The sequence below is a fragment of the Delphinapterus leucas genome, chromosome 1, assembly GCF_059928025.1.
Source record: "Delphinapterus leucas isolate spDelLeu-1000000601 "Yukka" chromosome 1, BTC_Dleu_Yukka2, whole genome shotgun sequence".
Taxonomy (NCBI): Eukaryota; Metazoa; Chordata; class Mammalia; order Artiodactyla; family Monodontidae; genus Delphinapterus; species Delphinapterus leucas.
In genome coordinates this window covers 53,528,403-53,549,234 of record NC_143129.1, presented here as the reverse complement: position 1 = coordinate 53,549,234, position 20,832 = coordinate 53,528,403, and the positions used below count along the sequence as shown (strand labels likewise).

Here is a 20,832-nt window from a genome sequence, read left to right as displayed (position 1 = left end):
TTAAGGCCCCCTCCGTTACCCGCTCCCCTAATCCCGAGTCTTCCGGGGACTCGGCGCCAGGGAACCCCGGCATCCACCTCCCGGCTGAGAGCTGCCTCTCCGCTGCCTTCCTTTCCCTCCCAGCATGCACCGCCCTGCCGCCCCTCCCTCCCCTCTCCTCCCGCTCCCCGCCCACCCCTCGCGCCCCTCAAAGCCCCTCCCCCGCCGATCGCGCGCCGCGGGCTCGAGCGCGAGATGTCACCGCCCCCGCCGCTGCCACCGCCGCCGCCGCCGCGAGTTGCCGGGGCGGACGCGCAGTCCACCGTGCGTGGAGAGCCGGGGAGCGGCTACGGGGGCCGCGGGAGCTACTGAGAGGACGCCGGGGTTGGGCTTTCTCGGCAGACCCCACCCCACTCTGCCGATCCCACCCCCTGCTCCTTCCTCCCCGGGGGCGCGCGCTCGGGTACGCGCTCGGAAGTCGGGGGTCGGTGGCGAGTGCCGGCTGTGTCCCGGGTGGGAGAGGGAGGCGCGGAGGCGGCGTGCGGGGCAGTGGTTAGCGAGCCGCGCAGTTCTCGCCAGGGGCGCCCTTCGGACCGCCTCTCCGCCGCGAGCCGCCGCCACCGCCCGTCCGGAGAGTCCGGCCACTGGGCCCCGAGGCTCAGCCCGCTGAGCGGCCTCCGAGGGACGCCGCTGCACGAGAGGAACGCGCCCGCGCTCTTGCCTTTGCCGTGGCCCAGCGCGCGGGCGGCGGGATGAGGGGCAGCAAACCGGCCGCGCCGGCGCTGCGGCCGCGGGGCGGCCTCTGGCGGGTGTTGGCTGTGCTGGCGGCCGCTGCGGCCGGCTGCGCCCGGGCAGCCATGGACGAGTGCACGGACGAGGGCGGGCGGTCGCAGCGCTGCATGCCCGAATTCGTCAACGCCGCCTTCAACGTGACCGTGGTGGCCACCAACACGTGCGGGACTCCGCCCGAGGAGTACTGTGTGCAGACCGGGGTGACCGGGGTCACCAAGTCCTGTCACCTGTGCGACGCCGGGCAGCCCCACCTGCAGCACGGGGCAGCCTTCCTGACGGACTACAACAACCAGGCCGACACCACCTGGTGGCAGAGCCAGACCATGCTGGCCGGGGTGCAGTACCCCAACTCCATCAACCTCACGCTGCATCTGGGTAAGCGGTGACAGCCCCATCCCCTACTACTGCTCACCCCCTCACCCAGTCTGCGGGGACCAAACAGCCGCGTGGTGGCTCTCTGCTCCCCAGCATGGGCCACACAGAAATTCCCTTCTCCAACTTCTAAACTAGATCTAGCACTTAACATCCCGCGAGCCAAGATGCTTCCCGCCAGCATCTCTCTCTGTTTGCTTTCCTAGTCTATGAATAACTTAGCCGGATTTTCGCCCCCTTGATTATTCGCCATTTCGGCTGTTTTGGTCCCTCTTTCCTGAAGCGTTAATCAGAACCCCCCCCTCCTCGCTTGTCAACCTTTAGCACTTTTACCTTGTTTAAAAGACTTTCTCTCCAGGGTTGAGGGTGATTGCTGTTTGCTTTGCTGAATAAGCTAGAGAGGAAAGGGTCTAAGTTAAGGGGATTTGAGGGGAGCAAATGACTTTACTACCGCTGTTGCCTATGTGTAATTAAAATAGAAGTTCACTTTTAAAGTTATTGTTCTTTAAAGTTGTTCAGCTTTAATTAAGGGCCGCAGAGCGATTTCACTGATAATCCTGGTACAGACAAAACAAAAGGAAGTATCTGCACTCACTGTAATTGTTGGGTACAGTTTTGTCCCTGAGTAAAAAGGCTCTCCTCACTGTCTTTCCTTTTGCTTTGATTCAAAGCAAGTGTAGAAGCATGTGTAAGTGACCTTTTAGCAATCAGGAAAGGGATGTATAGAAAACTTCATTGCTGGGTGGTGGACGAGGATGGACATGTTTATCCCCGAGTATTAAAAATCATGTTTGATCTGGGTCAGTTTTTCTTCATCGTTGAAATATACAAACAAGCAGAATGATTCATTATTGTGTTTAACAGAGTAACATGTGTGAGAAACTGGCCTTGACGGGCAGAGCTTCAGTCCCGTTGCAGACCAGTAGCTGGTAGTAATGAACTTCCAGAGCGAACAGCGTGCCAAGCCATTCTTCTATCAAAGCAGTATAATTCTATAAGGCTAGTAACATTATTTGGGGAATCTTCGAAAGGAACGTTTGGTAGGCACATGGTTCTTTTGGTCGTAGTTTTTGTATTTTTCTTTCCACTGCTCTCTGATACATTACATTTTATGAAAGCGTCAAGATTCTAGAGAAAGTACTTTGAAAAGTGGAGTTAAATTACTGTGTGTGGAGCAAGTTTTAGAAAAACAGTATTTAGCACCTTTGTAGTAAATATCATTTTATTTGTAGACAAGTTATTACGAAGATGAAACTTTTCAAAAGTAAGTTCATAAACTGGAACTCTAAGGCACCTGTTTTTCAGAGGTGGAAGAAATAAACTGAGTTCAGTTTTTCAAAGGTATTGGAAACATGGAACTAAGCAGTATCTTGGAACAGGTGCCTTTCTAAAGATTCTGCAAGAGACCTAGGGCCTCCTAAGACTTTGTGGGGATGCTCTTTATCACTTTTCTCCTAAGTGTCGTATTTTTAAACTTGGCCAAGATTAGTTTTGAAACTTGTATCCAATTATTAAAAAAATTTTTTTGTCTTTTTAAAGCTTCTGTGTTGAATTTTGAATGCCTACAGCGTCTTATTTATTTTATCTGTTTTGAAATATTAAAAATTTCAAAGCAAAAGCACAGCCTTGATGTCTCAAATGCCTGAGATTCAACTAAAATTTCTGAATAAGAATCTCTTATATAGGTAAAGATAGGGCTGTCAATCTGGACCTTCTGAATTTTCTGCTGTGAGCACTATGTAGCAAAAGGTTACTTCAGGTGATGGTAGAGGAAGGTAGATTACTCGGTGATTACTTCTCTATTACAAAGATAATGTGTTAGGTAAGATAGTATCCGTCAAGTTAGGTTGCTACTACTGGGAGGCCGATATATGAGCTTTGGGTCCTAGTGATTAAAAAGCTCGAAAGACTTTTTACTCTGAAAATGTTATATATGCTTGAACTTGTTTTGCTGAAAAATTCTTCAGTTTTTGGTAACATTCTTGCTAAATGAAGTTCATAAAACTATAGATTTAAAACTTCTAAGTAAATAAAAGTGATTTAAAATAGTTTTCATACAAATACTGTAAGAACATTTACTTGAAGATTTTTAGATAGACAATTTCTGAAAACTTGACTAGAAGTTATTGTACTTGTTGTGCCATCAGAAATGCTGTCCTGGAGGAAACTGTGTGTGGAGAAGATGGGGAAGGGGAGGGAGATTTGTGTGTAGTGGCGTTGATGTCTCAATCTCTCTCCCCTCTCTTTTTTCATGACAAGGATATATGTATTCATGAATGTTATGATCTATAACTTAACAACAGATAGGCAGGGCTTTATGTATTATTGTGTGTTTTGATATTCAGCACATTCACTCCCTAACTGCAGTTACTCCATGGGCTCTAGCTAACTAATTATTTCCCATGAATTCAAGGACCATGACTGTTTGTGCATCTATTAAATCTCCCATCCAGTTCAAATTTCACATACCCTTAAACAAGTGATGCATATTGCGCTTTGCCCTTACAGAGCATGTGAAACTGGAAGGGAGCAGTGTGAAAGAACTAGGTCTAGCCACCACTTTTGTAGCCTTCCTTTTGATGTTGAACTTTAAGCACAGTAAACTTTAAAATAAGCAAAGTCAGATCACAGTTAAGTTGTCACAAGAAATATACATATTTTGCCAGTGATCCTAAGACTTTTCTTATTGTAAAAGTAAAACATGACATAGTGAATTAAAACAGTATAATGACTAGTGAGTCTCTTCATCTCCATTTGCTAAGTTGCCCTAGAGACCGTCGCTCACAATTTTGTACGTAACCTTCCAGAAACATTTCATGCATACACATGTATGTATAAAATTACACGATCATTTTAACTGGTACCTTTTTTGGGGGGTGAGGCATATTTTAACAGATGGCAAGTACAAATTAGGTGATTGTACCATTATCATCACTTGTACAAAAGCCAGGAAAATCAGCATTGTTTCTGTAAGCAGCCATGTCTTAAGCACCATTTACAGTTATCCAGGGTACAGGGTGCAATGTATACTTAGATATAATGAGTTAAAGTTGCTGTGGGCATCAGAACTGTATTTTCTGCCCATTGAGGAGAGAAATCTCAGCAAGGCATCCTTTTCTAAAAAGAAGTCTTTCTTATTTTGCCTTTCACTTCTGGATCTTCTCTCCTAACTCCGATATGAATTATTCAACTGCTTTTTTAAAAGTCTGGCTTTTGTGTTTTATAATAAGTTTTATCCTTATCAGCAGAGTAGTTGATAGTAAGATTGCATCTGAGGATTTGCCTTTTATTAAACAGCCCCTTTAATTAACTTGATAGTCACTGTAGATGAAAACTTGGCAGACTGGGTGTCCAGCCTGCCAGATTGGTGTCCAAGCTCCTTATAAGCTTTAGGAACAAGCAGTGATTAAATGACACTTTTAAGCTGTATCTAAACATTGTTTTTGTGTGTCTAAATCACAATAATTGCTATATAAGGGTATTAAATTTTATTCTGTTTGGTCCTCTTACTGTGTATTTAACATGAAACAAACAGCAAATTTTTTTCCTGGGAATATCTTTGCGAGGTAGGTTCTGACTCTCTTAGAACTCTGGTGACTTCACTGTGGTATTTGTGCACCCTGAGGGGACACTATTTTAGTTTGTCTTACAAAGGCCTGATTTACATTTTGCAGGTTTCAACTTGAGGAGTTAAGGAGCTCTTCTTTAGTGGCCAGCAGTTGGTGAACACAGTTTTATAAAGTTGCTTGTTGGCTGTTTTCCTGTTCTACAATTCACTGCTTTTTCCGTAAATACCTTTTTCATGTTTCTAAAGCATTCAGAAAAACAGTTTACACATTAGGAGAAAGTTTGGAACTGTGAGCTCCCCTCCCCCCATTATTTTGTCATTGGCCGCATTTGTGGGAGGGATAAAGTTTGACTATTTCAATTCTAAATCCTTTTAGGAAGTTGGACATGCCTTTTGCTATGCACTCCTTTCCCTGTGCATACATTCTCACGTTACTCCCAAATATTCTGCAAACGTATTTTAAATACTTACTAAATACGTGGTGCAGTACCTGATAGAAAGGTGTAGAAGATTGAAGGTCCATTCTTCAGAAGTTTATACTCTGTTAGATGGAATTTTCATACCCAGATGTAATGACATTACAATAATAAATCAGGAGTTCCTTTATAATATTTTACAGTTTATAAAGCCTCCAGTTTATCACTGATTAGATTTTCATAACTCAGTGAGGGAAGGCAAAGATGGGGTCCTGAGGTTGTGATTTGCCAAGAATTATGGTGGAGTTAGGTTTTTGACTCAGTCTAACATACTAGCTCCTGCAGTTCTTCGTTTCTCTAACAAATCTCTCAAAAGAATGACTAGTTTATTCCAGGGCAACTTTAAAATATCAATACAAGTTCATGTACATACTGATTCAGAGATACTAGACTCCCTTGGTTTTCCTCCTGTTCCCTCTGTTCCTTTTCACTTATGTTTCTCGATTCCTTTTTTTTTTTTCTTTCATGCTACTCACTCTTCCTCAGTGAAGTCCTCTAAATCTCAAGGCTTCCATTACTATTTGCAAATCAATAAATTCTAAATTTGTATCTTCAGGACAGCTTTTTCTCCATGTGGGACATGGTCAGTTTGCTATGTCCAGAGGCCATGTCCCAAACTAAATTCATTCCTTATTGTCTTATCCAGTTCAAAGCTGCATCTTAATGAACAGCACTACTGTTTATTCCTGAGGCTCTCAACCAATCTTTTGCCAAGAACCATGCTTCATCGACTTTCATCAGTAAAGATTACTCTGTTTGGCCAGCAGATAGCATCTGCTGCTGGGTCTCTGGGCAGCTGTAACTCCACCCTCTTTCCCACCCATCCTTGTTACAATCTGCCCAAGACTCCACTCTCACTTCCTGTATCCAGCCATATGTCTCTTGGATCCTTATCTTTATATCTGCTTTACTGTAACCCCCCATGGAATTTCACCTTGATTACTGCAACATCTTGCTAACGAATTGGTTGTCTTTCTGCCTCCAGTTTTGCTCTTTCTATTCAGGCAGCCATCGCTTTGGACTGAGCAATGGTTCTAAAATGCAAATCTGATGATATCGTTTCCCAGCTAAAAATTCTGCAGTGATTCCTCCCTCAAGCCTTTCGGATAAAGTCCAGATGCCTTGGCGTGGTGTATAAGGTACTTTAGGATCCGGACCTTTATAACCTCTAGGCTTATCTTTTGTCATTTCATGTGCATGAAGGGCTGTTTCTTTGGTTTGGAACACTTCTTCCAGGTGTCATCACCTTCAGGAATCCTTCCCCAGTTTCTTTCTCCCTGGCCTGGATTAGGTGTCCCACTCACACCACCCTGTAGGTATCTACCATAGCATTTATCACATGGTATTGTCTTGCTTCTTTACTTGTCTGTCTCCACTTCTAGACCATGAGGTCTTTGAAGGCAGGGTCGGGGACTTAGTCATCTTTTTAGTTTAGTTGAATATAACTAACATGAGTTAATTGCTTGCTATGCCTCAGCACCATACAGATTCCTGGGTGTATAATGATTCATTGGACATTGCCCTGACCTCATGGAACTTGTGGCTTAGATGTGGAGACCTAGGTCTCTAGCCTGGGGGTAGGCAAATTATAGCCCACAGACTAAATCCAGCCCTGGGCTGCCACCTATTTTTGTATGGGCGATGAGCTAAGAATGGTTTTTACATGTTTAATTGGTTGAAAAATCAAAAGAAGAAGAATATTTTATGATGTGAAAATTATATGAAATTCAAATTTTAGTATCCATAAAGTTTTATTGAAACACAGTCAAGTTCATTTATTAACATATTGTCTCTGGCTGATTTTGCACTAGAAAGGCAGAGTTGAGTAATTGTAACAATAAGTCCTGGCCCACAAAGCCTAAAATGTTTACTCTCTGACCCTCTACAGGACAAGTTTGGTGACCTCTGCTCTAGACTGATATGTTCAGTGTTATATAATAAGTTTTTAGGTAAAAGGTGCACACACAGAAAGCATTCACTTAACTTACCGTTTGGAGGGAGGCTGGAGGGTTTGTATCTCCACTGCTTAACAATGTGTCTGGCATAGTGTTCAGTAAATATATGAAGAGTGAGTAAATAAATGAATGCCTGAATTATAAGAAGTCCTAGAACACTGTACATTAATTTATATTCTTCTCAGTAACACTTTTGAACTTGAGTTTATTTTTATCAGTGCCATCTCTCCATTTTTTTGAGATTTATGCCACTGTGAATGTGGTACCTGGTTGTTTTATTTCTGTAGCTTTGTAAAAAAGTACTAAGTTGGGTATGGAGCTGATATGGAATTGAAAGATCTGTGACTGTCCTTTTTTGGTGTAAAAATTAGGCTTTTATATGATTTGAAGTCAGCTGGATAAATTTTATGAGTAAATTACTTGCTCAGGTTTGAATCTCACATGTGAATATGTTTCTGAAATTTTAATGTTGTGTGTTTTTTCCTTAGAAATGGACATAAATTTTATTTTAAAATATATGTTCACATGTTTGTTGTTGAAATAGACTCTAAAAGGGTATTATTAAGCAGTTGTGGAGAAGGGTTGCAGTGAAACATCTTATTTGCTTATTGTGTGTGGCATCATTTTTAGTTTATTTAATTCATTATGGGTACACTCAGGAGACTGGCATACTGAGGTATGCCTTCTCTGCAGGGTAGTGAAGAACCACATTAAAGTGGTTAGACAGATGAATAATAACCACTTATTTGTCTAGATTTAACAGGCAGCAGAACCAACAGATGCTTCTTTCCTTGTTGCTTGTTTCCAGCTATACTTAATTGACAGCTCCACTGCTGGTCTGAGTTTTAGGGAAAAGTGTCAAAGTTTAGAGCAGAACTGTTTGTTTACTTTTACTGCCCAAAATTCCAGAGAGGATTTTTTAAAATAAGGGATTAATCTGTCCCTTATCTTAAATTGTCAAAGGATAAAATTTCAAGATGACTGTGTGCCGGTTCTATTACTTTGCCTGTTTCTTGCCCTAAGATTTGTAAGAGGGCCTTGCTAAGATTTGCAAGCATCTCCTTTCTTCTAAAATGATGAAGTTAGATGTTGGCTCATTTGGGCCTAAAACGGATAGCTTGCTAAATGGGGTTAGCAGAAAACTCATTTATAGAAATGTCACTGAGGTTTTAGAGTTTTGTGCCAGACTGTGGTGACACTAATTAAGTACATCTGCTTTTCTTTCCATGGGCTCTTCCAGGAGGCCAGCCTAAAATAACTGGGTCCAGTCAGCCTGGTGCCCTATGCAGCTACATATTCATGAAATAAAATAAAGCAGACTTATCTCTTTCTTAGACAATGGCGCTCTCAGATCTTTTGTGGCAAGGCTGGGAGATGAATTAGGGGATTTACATTATTTCTTTTAAAACTTTAGGAGTTTTAGTCCCTCAGCTCCCTCCTTTTACTCTTTGTTTCCGACTGCATGGCTGCTTCCTATTATATTGCAGTCAACATTGGATTTTTGCTGTATCGTCTTGTTTTGTGTTTTTTTTTTGTTATTTTATTTTCTTTTTGTTTTGGAAGTTTTTGGAAATAAGGATTCAGAATCAGCCTTCACATTTTTTTTTAATTTCTTGAAATAAAAAATACAAGTGGTATTGTATAGAGTTACTCTACTGTATAGAGTATAGAGTTAGGGACTCAATGAATTTTGTTCGTGATGATAAATCACATTGTATGTGAAGGTTTCTGCTAACCAGAGCGATTGCCCAACGCAGTGACTACAGAGATGCCTGTCAGTGTTTTCAGAGACACAGCTAGTAATCAGTCTTTTTTTTTCTCCTTTATAGTTCCCACTTTACGTTCTGTATCTTGACCTGCATGGAGGTTACAAAGGTGTATACATATGTACAGATTCAGAGCTGTACATTTAATATTTGTGTACTTTGTTGTATCTAAATTATTCTTCAGATTAGAAAAAAAGAATTAAAAGTTTCAACCTATTAAAATACAAAAAATAAATAGGTGATTTTGTTAGTTTGGAGTACGATTTTGGTTTAAAATAGGAGAGCACAGAATCTAAGACATAATCATCTACGTTCTATTTCTTGTACGGTCTTTCTACCCTACCAGCAGTTGCTGGCATCAGTAGGCATTCAGAAATGTTTTTTGAGTGAAGGGACACAAGACAAGCCAACCAGCTGATTTTCATTGAGGTATCAGCTGGTTTTACTTGAAGTACCTACAGAGTGCTTTCAGAAAAGCATTCAGGTGAGCTTCCTGGTAAGTCTCAGGAAGTGGAGTGTGGGCAGGTGTACAGGAAGAGCAAGTTCTCTGCTCTTCTCACGACTACCTTTAACCAGGTGATGGATTTGGTTGGTGCTTGGTGGTTTGAAGTGATAAATGGTAAGTTTGTGTTTTGGGGGGCAGGTTTAGAGAGTTCTCTAAGAATGTCCCTGTGGCATGTGCTTTTGTTACAATGTCTGGTTTTTATAAAACTTGTTACTTAAATTCTACAGTGAAAACAAAATATTCCACATATTGCATAAAATGTATAATGTGGAGACCCCATCTTTCTTCCTTTGACATGTTCCAGATAGTGGCTTCTTCTCATTGAGCCGTTTAGAAATAATACATTTGGGGCTTCCTTGGTGGTGCAGTGGTTAAGAATCCGCCTGCCAATGCAGGGGACACAGGTTCGATCCCTGGTCTGGGAAGATCCCACATACCACGGAGCAACTAAGCCTGTGCGCCACAACTGCTGAAGCCCGCGCACCTAGAGCCCGTGCTCTGCAATAAGAGAAGCCACCACAATGAGAAGCCCGTGCACCACAACAGAGACCCAGTGCAGCCAAAATTAAATAAATAAATAAATTTATTTTAAAAAAAGAAATAAGTCTGAAGCTTGAACTGTGTTGTGTGGCTTTCTTAGAGAAGTGTATGAAATTTTGTGAAGTATTTCCAACTAAGTGAAAAGACTTACCCACTCAAAATGAGGTGAGCCTATTTGATTGTGATTTTAATTAGTTAGTTGGCAAAGTTCTTTTGTAAATAAAATTCTTACTTTGCTGAGAAAATTCTTCTCTTATGGGCATTGTAATATGGAACGTGTAGGTAATATTGTTGAAACACTTTCTTTATCTTCAGGTGATTTGTAATGTGTTTTGAGGGGATAAGACAAAAACATTCATGTACAGACAATCAGTGGGAGAATATAAGCACAGTAAACATAATTCAGTTGAAACTTTTTAAAGTGCTGAGGGAATACCTGTAAAGCACTTTGAAGAGTGTCGATGGCAGTCACCCAGGAAAAGCTTCTTGGGTCTTGAAGAGTGGTAGACATGAATGGAGGACTTTCCAGGAAGGGTATTTGTTTGAATAAAGGTCTAAGAGTAACCAGATAATGGTGAAGGCATTGTTTGCTTTTCATGGAGTAGTAGAGACTTGGGAGGATGGGTTCTGAGGAGATGCGGATCGTGAAAACTGGGCAACAAAAGAAAGTAAATTTCCTTTCGTCGAGCACCCCTCGGTTGCCTCTTTGAATCCTTAAAACAATCTTGAGAACTGCTGTTACCCCTATGGATAGTAATGTGACTGGTGACTGCTCTGAGGTAGAACAGGTTGAATTTAGGTTGGAATTCAGACCTGCTGTGGATAGGTTATGCTCTTGCCACTCTGCCATGTTAGAACAAGCCTGGTAAGTGATGGAGAACTGTAGAGGACCTTTAATTAGGAAGTGAAATGAAAGTATACCAAACCAAAGGACTGAGTCTGGTTTCTCTGACAGATCTCTGCTTGAGCTCTGGATTTGGAGTGCTTCTTTTAAAAAGATCTTTGCACTTATTTGTGAAGAACAGAGGATTGTTAGCAATGGGAAGATACTAGGTTTTGGGTACTTATACTAGTTTTATATTTAGCTGTTAACGCTTCTAGGAATTTCTAAGGAATTTATTGAATTTCAGAATGAGATTCTGTGTTTTGTCAGTGTCTAATGATAGGAAAAGTGTACCACATACCCTGTTTCCTGAAGGGTGGTCAGGGGAACGCCACCTTATCTCCTTTCTGCCTTATCCATGACTCCTTTCTGGTTGTTGAGAATGGCTGAGTTAGTTCAGTTGCTTACTTTATCTGACATCCTTAAAGATAAGGCTGTCAGGGCCATCTCCAGGTTCTACTTTGTTTCCTCTGCTTCAAGTAAATTCTTACTCTTACTTGGTGGCCTTTTTGTTGTTCAGGTTTGCTAACTGAAAGGTCTAACCACCTTTTATTGATTGATAAATAACTACTGTGGTCCCAGGAGATTTCTTTGTGACTGTTTCATCTTTCAGGCTTGGAAGTGACTTCCTTCACTTTGATTTCTGTATATGTTAGTTTGTAAATCTACAACTCTGTCTATCTATCTTATCTGTGTATCTATCATTCACTCTTTATCTCCTTAGTTTCCCCAGAGCATTCCTGAGCCAAGGTTCAATCAGCGGACTCCTAGATACCTTACAATTTAGAAAAAGAAATTTTTTTTTTGCTTCCTCTCTGAAGAAGGGGGTTCCCACTTAGATTTTGTATTTTGGGTTTCTCCCCCACTGCATACTACCTCCGCTTCTACAACTCAATATTAAGTATTATTGAATCACAATCCTGCTTTCTTTACAGACCTGCTTTGTCCCCATTGCATTTCTGTGATACATGTGGTTATATCATCACATCCTAGTGACTGAGGATATTTAAATTCACATGCTCAGTTTTATTTCTTACGGGAAGAATGGCACCCACTGCTACATTTGAGGCCGAGTATTGGGCTTAAAATGCCCCCACCCCTTTTGCCAGTTGGTAAAATACAGAAGCATAAGTATTTTCTAAGGGCTTTCCCATCAACTTTCTTCAAAGAGAATAAAAGGATCTTAAGTCTTTCCAAGAGAAGAGCTTCACAGTTTTTGAGAAGGGGGTCATGACAGCTTGATGAAAATGAGTTGAACAGCTTTTATTGAGCTCTCTGTTCATTGGCAGGGACTGGGAAATGATGTTTTCCTGCTCTAGCAGCACAAATCCTGATTAGAAACAGGAATGGTCTGCACAGATGTTCTCAAAATCTGAGATCATCTTATTATCTGAAACTATTAAGAAATAAGTTATAGTAGCTTGGCAATGTAAAATGATTAGATCTAGAAATGGATTTTGTTTTCTGACCCTATCCTGTACAACATTTAGACCTTTAGTTTTCTGGAATGTTGGCATCTCTGGACTTTTGAATATGTGGCTAACTAGAATAATTTTGGAGTTGGAAGGAAACTTAGGAAAGTTTAAGCTGTAAAAAATATGTTTTAGGGATGGGTCCTGGTTTAATTTACTTAATCTCTTACCAAAGAAGTTAGGGTATAGTTGCCTTGGCTTAGCAGTTTATCTGTGCTTCAGTGTTGCTGTTCCTCCCCCTAGTGGTTCCTTCTCCTATGGACCTTATCCTGATAGGACTGGTGACTTGTCCTGTTGTTTTGGTGTCACTAAGTTTTTATTTTTTTAAATGAAAAAAATTGTTTTTCATTTAAAAAAATTTTAAATACATTTATTTATTTTTAGCTGCGTTGGGTTTTCATTGCTGCGTGCAGGCTTTCTCTAGTTGCGGTGAGCAGGGGCTACTCTTCATTGCGGTGCACGGGCTTCTCATTGCAGTGGCTTCTCTTGTTGTGGAGCACGGGCTCTAGGCGCGCGGGATTCAGTAGTTGTGGCATGAGGGCTCAGTAGTTGTGGCTCGCGGGCTCTGGAGTGCAGGCTTAGTAGTTGCGGTGCACAGGCTTAGTTGCTCTGTGGCATGTGGGATCTTCTCAGACCAGGGCTCGAACCCGTGTCCCCTGCATTGGCAGGCGGATTCTTAACCACTGTACCACCAGGGAAGCGCTAAGTTTTTAGATTATTACTATTATTTAAATGCCAGATGATGATCTGGTAGAGATGAGCATCCTGAAATTTTCACTGAAGTTCTGTTCTTTTTGGAGGTGGGAAGAAACACGAGGCTAAAGGTGAATATTGTGTGGGGAGAGACAGTTGGAAACGAAGAGCAATTGTCTACTTTAATTGTTTTGGTCATGTGGTTACCGTAACTTCATGGTAAAGGGGTCATGTTCTGTGGGGTTGAGCATCTAGGATTAACTTTCAGAGTGTCTCTATACATAGTTGTGAATTTATAGTGAGTATTTTAGATAAGTTCATGGGATAGAAAGTCTATCGAATACCAAATTCTTACGACTCTATTACAGATTATGAAAGTTTGTGAGACCATCTGTAATGCAGTTGTAATAAAATTTGTTTACTTTATCAGGATTGCTTTAGGGACTCAAGCTGGTTTTTTTTACTACTGTTTTCAGCATTTTTGCTGCTTGGCAAGAAATAAGTTAGCATCAACTCCTGGTGCAATAGGAATCATTCAGTTTTGCGGCCATTCTGATAAAGATTTGGTTTTATACTTATGCCCACTTTAAAGTTCTTATATCCTGGCACAAGGCATGGATGGTAAATCTAGGGTATCAGAAATAGACTGATTCTGGATATTAACATACTTTCCAGATGTTTGGAGAATGTAAGCTTGTTTTCTTTGCCTCTTTTTGTGTGTTCTTCTGTGTGTATCTATATCTGTGCTTCCCTGTGTTTTTATAGGAAAACCTCTTGGGGAAGGGGGAATCTGCTTTTTGGACTGGGAAATAAAATAAGTATTAAATTTTTTGGGTGAAACCTTTGAGTTGGTAGTGCCACTGCTGTGAGAGAAAGGAGAGGCAGCTTTGTTCCCGTAACGGAGACTGTTAGGAAGGCTGGTGTTGGGGTGAGACTCTGTGGAAGTAACTAAAAAGACTTCTTCACATCTCCAGTGATTTTCAATTATGAAATGGACCACGAATGCTCTGAATCAGCAGCCTTTTAACCATGCCTGACTAAATAGACCTTGTTTTTGAAATTCACAGCAGTGTCAAGATCCCTGCTGTCTCTTTGTCCATCCTGCTAACGCACAGCTGTTTTTGTTCATAGATCATTTTGTGTTCAACTGCCTGGTTACTTCCTCAGGTCCCTTTTATGGTGAATAATGGACACATGGGGGTTTGAACACCCAAGTGTGTGGTTATTCAAACAGGAAGTCTCGAGGAAGCACAGTAACCTTGTCAGAGGGACAAAAGGTGGAACGGGAAAGGGCATTGATGATTTTGGGCTTAAAACATCTGCAGGGAAACATCTGACAATTTCTGAGATGTGGACATTCTGCAGCTTACAAAAGGGATGGTTTATTTGGAACTTGTTTCATTTTTTCCAAACATCTGGAATCTTAAGCCCTAATCCATGACATAGAAATGGAGGTGAAAAGAGAAGCAATGTGGCATCATTGGCATTAAAAACAGGAAGGAAGCTCTGTGGGTCTTGGAAAGAAGGTGCAACAACTCATCTTTACCAGAGGTAACAATGAGGCTGTATACAGGAGCAAGCAAACGGGTTGGATTTGACAGGGACTGCAGGAGCTGATGTGGTTGGGTTGGATTAAAAGATGATTTTATACAGAGCCTATGATTATTGAGCACTGGAAGAATATGAGATAAGAATGTGAGTTGTACATAAAAAGCGTGTAGTCTAGTGGGAGAGCGAGCATGTGTATATCAACAAATATACTCTCAGACAAAATATAAAGTGCTGTAAAAGAAGGATAAAAATTCCATGTGACTGCAAAGAACTGATTGTAGCTGGTCAAGATAAATGACTTCCCAGAACATTTATCTGGTGACCTTTCAGATTTCTACCAACCTTGAGATTCTTTGATTATATGATGGAGGATTTGTTAGAACTAGTCAAATAAATCCTGATTTTAGATTTAAAAATGAAAATTAAATCTGAAAGTTAAAGAAGGGTGTAGCACTGCATTGACAGCAGTTCATATGATGATGCAAATGCTAAAGAAAAGATGTCAGTTTTTGGCTTAATTAGTGGAAGCAGTGGTATTCAGAGGAGTACTAGATATGTTCATTGTGTGATTGGAACCCTGCCCTTAAGTTCCAGGCATAGTAAACATGTTCAGACAGCATGGGCGCTACATCTTCTTGATTCCTTACTTTGTTTATTTGGTTACCTTCTAATTGTCCTTCAGAACTCATGGCAAATTTCAGTTTCTCTGGGAAGATTTTGATTTCTAATTCCTCCTGCCCCTCCGTAGCATTTGCTGTCATGTTGTTCAATGCCCATACATTCATTCATTTCTAAAAATCACTGACCATATTGCATGCCTGTGATGTGAGAGGTGCTAGATTGTATTGTTTTGTTCCCCCCCCAGACTGAATTCATTGAGGATAAGATGAATTTATTGATTTCTTAATTCATTCACATAACAAATATTTATTAGTGCCTGTTATGTAAAAGGCACTGCAAAGTGCTGGAGATGGGACAGACAGGAAGACCTAGAGCTTAACTTCTGGGTGAAAAGCATGCAGAACAGAGGACCTGCCCAAGGATGGTTCCCTTGGCTTTCTTTTTTACGTTGGCTTATATATTCCTAGTGTATAGCATAATACCTTTCATTTAGTAGTAGGTGCTCAAAAGTTTGCTGAATGAATGAATTCCTATTTCTGTGGGGCTACAGCCCCAGAATGCAGATGAGGGTGAGAAATGGCAGTTTTGTTTAGATTTCCCCAAGATGGAGTTTGCCTATTACATAGGGTTCTTGAAATTGGACAGGTGGAGTGGGATGGCTAGTCCGTGATGTAGCTTCCTCACCAGTGTTGTTAGGTAAAAACTAAGCCATAGTAGTAAAGAGCCCCAATGATAAAGTAGTTCAAGAAGCATAGAGGTTTCTCTTTCATGTGGTAGTCCTGAGTGAGCAGCAAGGTAGCTCTGATCCACACAGACATTCTGAGGCCCAGGGTCCTTTCATCTTCATGATTTGACATCCCTTAGGGTGCTGTCCTCATGTGTGTGGTTGAAGCTGAGTGATAGCTACCTCTGTATTACAAATGGGAAGATGCTGCTGAGAAGTGTATGCCGAACTTTCAAGACTGAGACCCGACAGAGGTCCACGTCATTGTATCATCTGCCACTGGAGAGCATTTAGTCACCTGGCCACTCATATATGCAGTGGAGGCTGGGAAATGTAGTCTGGCTGGGCAACCTTGTGCCCAGCCACAAATCTGTTACAGTGATGGAGGGTGGCGGGGAGGGGGACTGGTTTTGGCAGATGGCTCTGGCATGCCAACCCTCTACTGTGGTATTGTGCCTGCCAGTTCCTGTGCTGGAGAATCCTCTTTCCTGAGTTTTGGTCTTCCTGAAGTACCTTCTTCAGAGGATCCCATTCTGTGGCTAGCAGTTTTAGGAGGTGGATCTAGAAAAACTAGCAAACATGCTCTCTGTAGACCTTCACACCCTAGGACTTCAGGAGAAGAGCCTCTGAAGAAAAGGGGTGCACGCTCGTCCTGCTCTTCTCAGTGTGCACCATTCACTCCCTTCCTTTGCACAATTCATTTTATTCTGAGACTACCAGGTTTCATTCCCATGGTCCCCTCCTGACACTGAGATCTCACTATGTTAGTGTTGGGTACTTACACCGGCTCTGTATCAGATTCATCTCGGAGGAGCACATCCTTGCAGAATCATTAAGTCTTGATTTACTTGACAGTAGTGATCATGTTTACCTTCAGCTGTGATGGATGAATCAAAGCTGTTTTAAAATCCAGATGTGTTTCAGAAACAAGAACTCCAGAAGTAGTAAAACAGTGCCTATTGTTTGTACCACTTACTGGTCACTTGAACATACAGTCTTGTTCTGGAATCTTTTTTAATGTGTATTTATCTTTTCCTTCAATATGAGTTGAGTTCATTGAGGGCAGGAGCTGTATTTTAAACATTAATTAGGTCAGAGACTTAACAGCCAGGTCCTCACTATCTCTGCGGTGAAATGTATTCACACTTTTATGAATTAAAGGCTGATTAAAGCCTGTAAGGGCCTCACACTAGTTTAAGTCACGTTTTGTTGTCAGATATTATGAAAATCCTCTGCTGTTTAGAAATTTTTGGATATAGAATCACAGATAAAGGATTATGGACTGTATCGCATTTGATTATATGTTATACCACTTTTACAGATAGTGATAATAGAACTACTAAAGACTATGTAAAAATTTGGCACATAATAGGCATTTGATAAATTGGTTATTATCTAAATGATTGAATAAAAGTCCATTTAATAGGAACTTTTATTTCATTGAAAGGGTGCATTTTAACAGCTGTATTTTAAGACGATTTGAATGGATGGGTTATTAAATTATGGTAAGAGTATTTAGAATTCCAAATAGAGCATTAGATAAATGTTTCAGAGAAGTAGTTTATTTTTTTGTTTGTTTGATTGTTTTTTGTAGAAATGCAGTTTCATCTCCAATGCCTCTGTTAGGAACCTGGCTGCATGAAAGCCATTTCATTCGAGATACTTTTTGAATTGGAAGTTAATTCTGATTTTCTTCTTGTTCCTAGAAGCATATGATTTCAGTGATGTCTGTGGCCTTACTCCCTCCACACTTTGTGCATCTCCCTCCCTATCTACCTACTTATCACAGCTTTTTTTTCTTTCTGTCCAGTTGCTTTAAATTAGCAATAAATCAGTGTCTCTAGGAATCTTTAAAGAATCACTTATATTGAGAATGACTATATAAATGGTTATAAGTGATTGCTTTTGCCTCTAGGGTTCTCTCAGCTTGGATTTTGCTTTCTAAAAGATTGTGGTCTCCTTGAATTGACATCATTTTTCTTAGACTCATTGTCTTTATTTGCTCAGAGTCCTTTGCCATCACCCTTTGCCTAAATATATATCATGTTGTCGTCTGTGCTGTATCACCCCAGTTTCTTTTGGAAGGAAATTGCCTTCTCTAAAAATTCTTTTCCACATTCTGGAAGTGTGAGACAGTAGTGCTTATTGTATCACTCCTTGGTCAGTTGAGCATATCATCTTGTTCTGGAGTCTTTTAAATGTGTACTTATTTTGTTTCTTCATATGAGCTCATTGAGGACAGGAGCTATGGGTCAGCAACTTAGAGCTAGGTACTTGACTTGTGAAATCATAGGCATTTGAATATCCTTCGATTGTCTTGAATCAGAAAACTCAATTCTGAACTCATGAGAAGCATAGGGCTAAATTCAATAAATATGTCCAGACTTTTTGGAAAAGTGTTTGGAAGAGGTGTGTTTACTGATCTTTGGAGAAAGTCCACAGAGCTGCTTTCTCAAAATTTAAGACATCATCCCTGTTGTGGACAGTAAAAATAGAAGGCCTGTCTTTTTGTTCTGATGAACTTTCTTTTAAGAACCGAAGAATAGCTGAGACCAACCATAGTTTTGTTTCTTTTTGAGAAGCCTTGTGCTCCTTTCCAGGATCCACGATGCCAAGTTAAATACCTTTCTTTTTTTAGGAGAGCAGAGTTTCTCAGACTGAAACTTTTAAGAGTTTCTGTTTCGCTAAGGATAGAGCACTTTAAAGTAGGTGTTTAAATTCCTTCTTCGTATCGTTTGAAGGTTATTACAGTGTAATACTTCTTATAAATTCTTAATACTAATTGCCAGTGAATCTGGGGATTATTCCTCAAGGAGGAAATCCTGTTGTCATCTAGGCTCGTGGTCCTCAAGTACTCACCAATAACAAATAGAATCATCTGTGGAGTTTCTTTGTGTTTTATTTTGTTTTGAAATACATATGGTCACACATATCCACAGTAAGCTGTGGATTACTGTGAGGTGTTGTTTTGCACTTACAGGCAAATGCAAGATAAAATAGATAACTATGTTGTTTGTGCAGCAGATACTCTGTTTTAGTGTACAGAAATCTGGAGTAGAAGTGAACACTTCTCTGTGAAGTATTTGAGTAGCTCTAGGAGGATTTCTGCCCACCCTCCTACCCTAGGTATCCATTACCCCGGGTTTTATATTTTATTCCCTTGCTTTTAAAAGAGAGTAGTTTATCATCTCTAGACAATGTATTGCTTGCTTTTGAGCTTTATAAAAATGGTTTGTATAGTCATCAGTACCTTGCTTTATTCACTCAATACATTTCTAAGGTGTAGTTGTAATTCACTGATTTCCATTCCTGTGTAGTATTCTATTGTGATTATACTACAGATAATTTATGGATTATTCTGCTGATGGACTTTTTTTGGTTGTTGTCATGATGAAAAGTATTCTGTGAACATTCTCACATGTGTCTCCTGTTGCTTATGTGGGAGTCTCTCTAACTGGGTTGCTGGATCATAATGAGTGTCTTCATTTTTATGAGATAATGCAAATTGTTTCCCAGAGTGGTTGTGCCTGTTTAGATGCTCACCAGCAGTGTTAATAGACCGTTGATCCACATTTCGTATTGTTAGAATTCTTAAATTTTGCCCATTTGATGGTGTAAAATTATATCTCAGTCATTTTATTTATAAGGGCTAATATCTTTTCATGTATTTATTTGTCTTCCATATTTCCTCTCCTATAAAATGTCTCTTCATGTTTTTTGCTCATTTATTGATTTGCCTGTTTATTGATTTGTAGAATTCTTCCTGTATTCTTGATACTAATCCTTCATCAATTATGTATTATCCATATCTTCTACCAGTGTATGGTTGTCTTTTTATATTCTCTATGATAGCTTTTGGACAGAATTTCTTCATTTTAATGTGTTAATTGATTTGTGTGTTGTCTTTATCTCCTAGGACAAGTCCCTTTCAAACTTATTCTTCTATTTTAGAAATATCCTAGCTGTCCTTGGCCCTTTGCTCTTACACATAAATTTTAGAATGAGGTTGTCAGGTTCCTCTTGCATTGACTTTAGGCATCCATTTGGGTTGAATTGACATCTTGAAAATTTCAAGTCTTTCTATTCATGAGCATAGTATAATTTAGGACTTCTTTAATGAATTCCAGTAATGTTTTATAATTCTGTCCATGTGAACCTTGTCCTTTTTCTGTTATAATTATTCCTGGGCACATTTTTGTTGTTGTTATTTTAATTTTTTTCTAAATTACATTTTCTGTGTCTTTGTTGCTGGCATATAAAAACGTAACTGGTTTTTATATGTTGATCTTATACCCCTTGCTTAATTCTCTTATTAATTCTAATTACTTGTCTTTAGACTCTTTCGGTTTTGTATGTAGACAGTCATCATCTGTAAATAATAAGTTTCGTTTCTTCCTGCTGACGCTTAATTCTTTTATTTATTTTTTCTTTGCTTTGCTGTCTACAGCAGTATACAAAGTTCCTGTTTAAACATTCCCCTTAAGTACTATGATTTTTATAAAGCTTTGCTAATTTGATAGATGAGAAATGTTTTGATTTTAGGTTGCATTTCTTTTTGTAATTGTTGAGGCTATTTTTTATTCTGTTGCATAATATTTATTTCTATAAGCTACCTCACTTCCTTTTTTTGTAAAGAGATATGGTATTAATACAAAATCTTTTTAGCTTAGTTTCCATTTTGGTATTTAACCACTCTAAGGAATGTTTTGGCTACAGGTTACAGTGAATTAAAATAGTTCAAATTTGGGAATTCCCTGGCATCCCAGTGGTTAGGACTCTGAGCTTTCACTGCTGAGGGCCCAGGTTCAATCCCTGGTCAGGGAGCTAAGATCCCGCAAGCCACGCGGTGCGGCCAAAAAAAAAAAAATTAGCTCAAATTTAGTAATATACAGTTATTACTCACCTCTTTGGTAAAGTAGTCACCAAATTAGTTGT

General features: G+C 40.2%; 1 protein-coding gene across 1 annotated transcript in view; it reads left to right on the top strand.

The window, feature by feature from the left end:
- The first annotated feature begins 220 nt into the window (after positions 1 to 220).
- The window catches only part of LAMC1 (laminin subunit gamma 1), a 123,005-nt gene continuing 102,393 nt past the window's right edge, over positions 221 to 20,832 (top strand). The window contains exon 1 of the mRNA XM_022593315.3: positions 221 to 1,146. Within this exon, the coding sequence (XP_022449023.2) occupies positions 732 to 1,146 (415 nt within the window). The 5' untranslated portion in view covers positions 221 to 731. The remainder of the gene's footprint in view (positions 1,147 to 20,832) is intronic.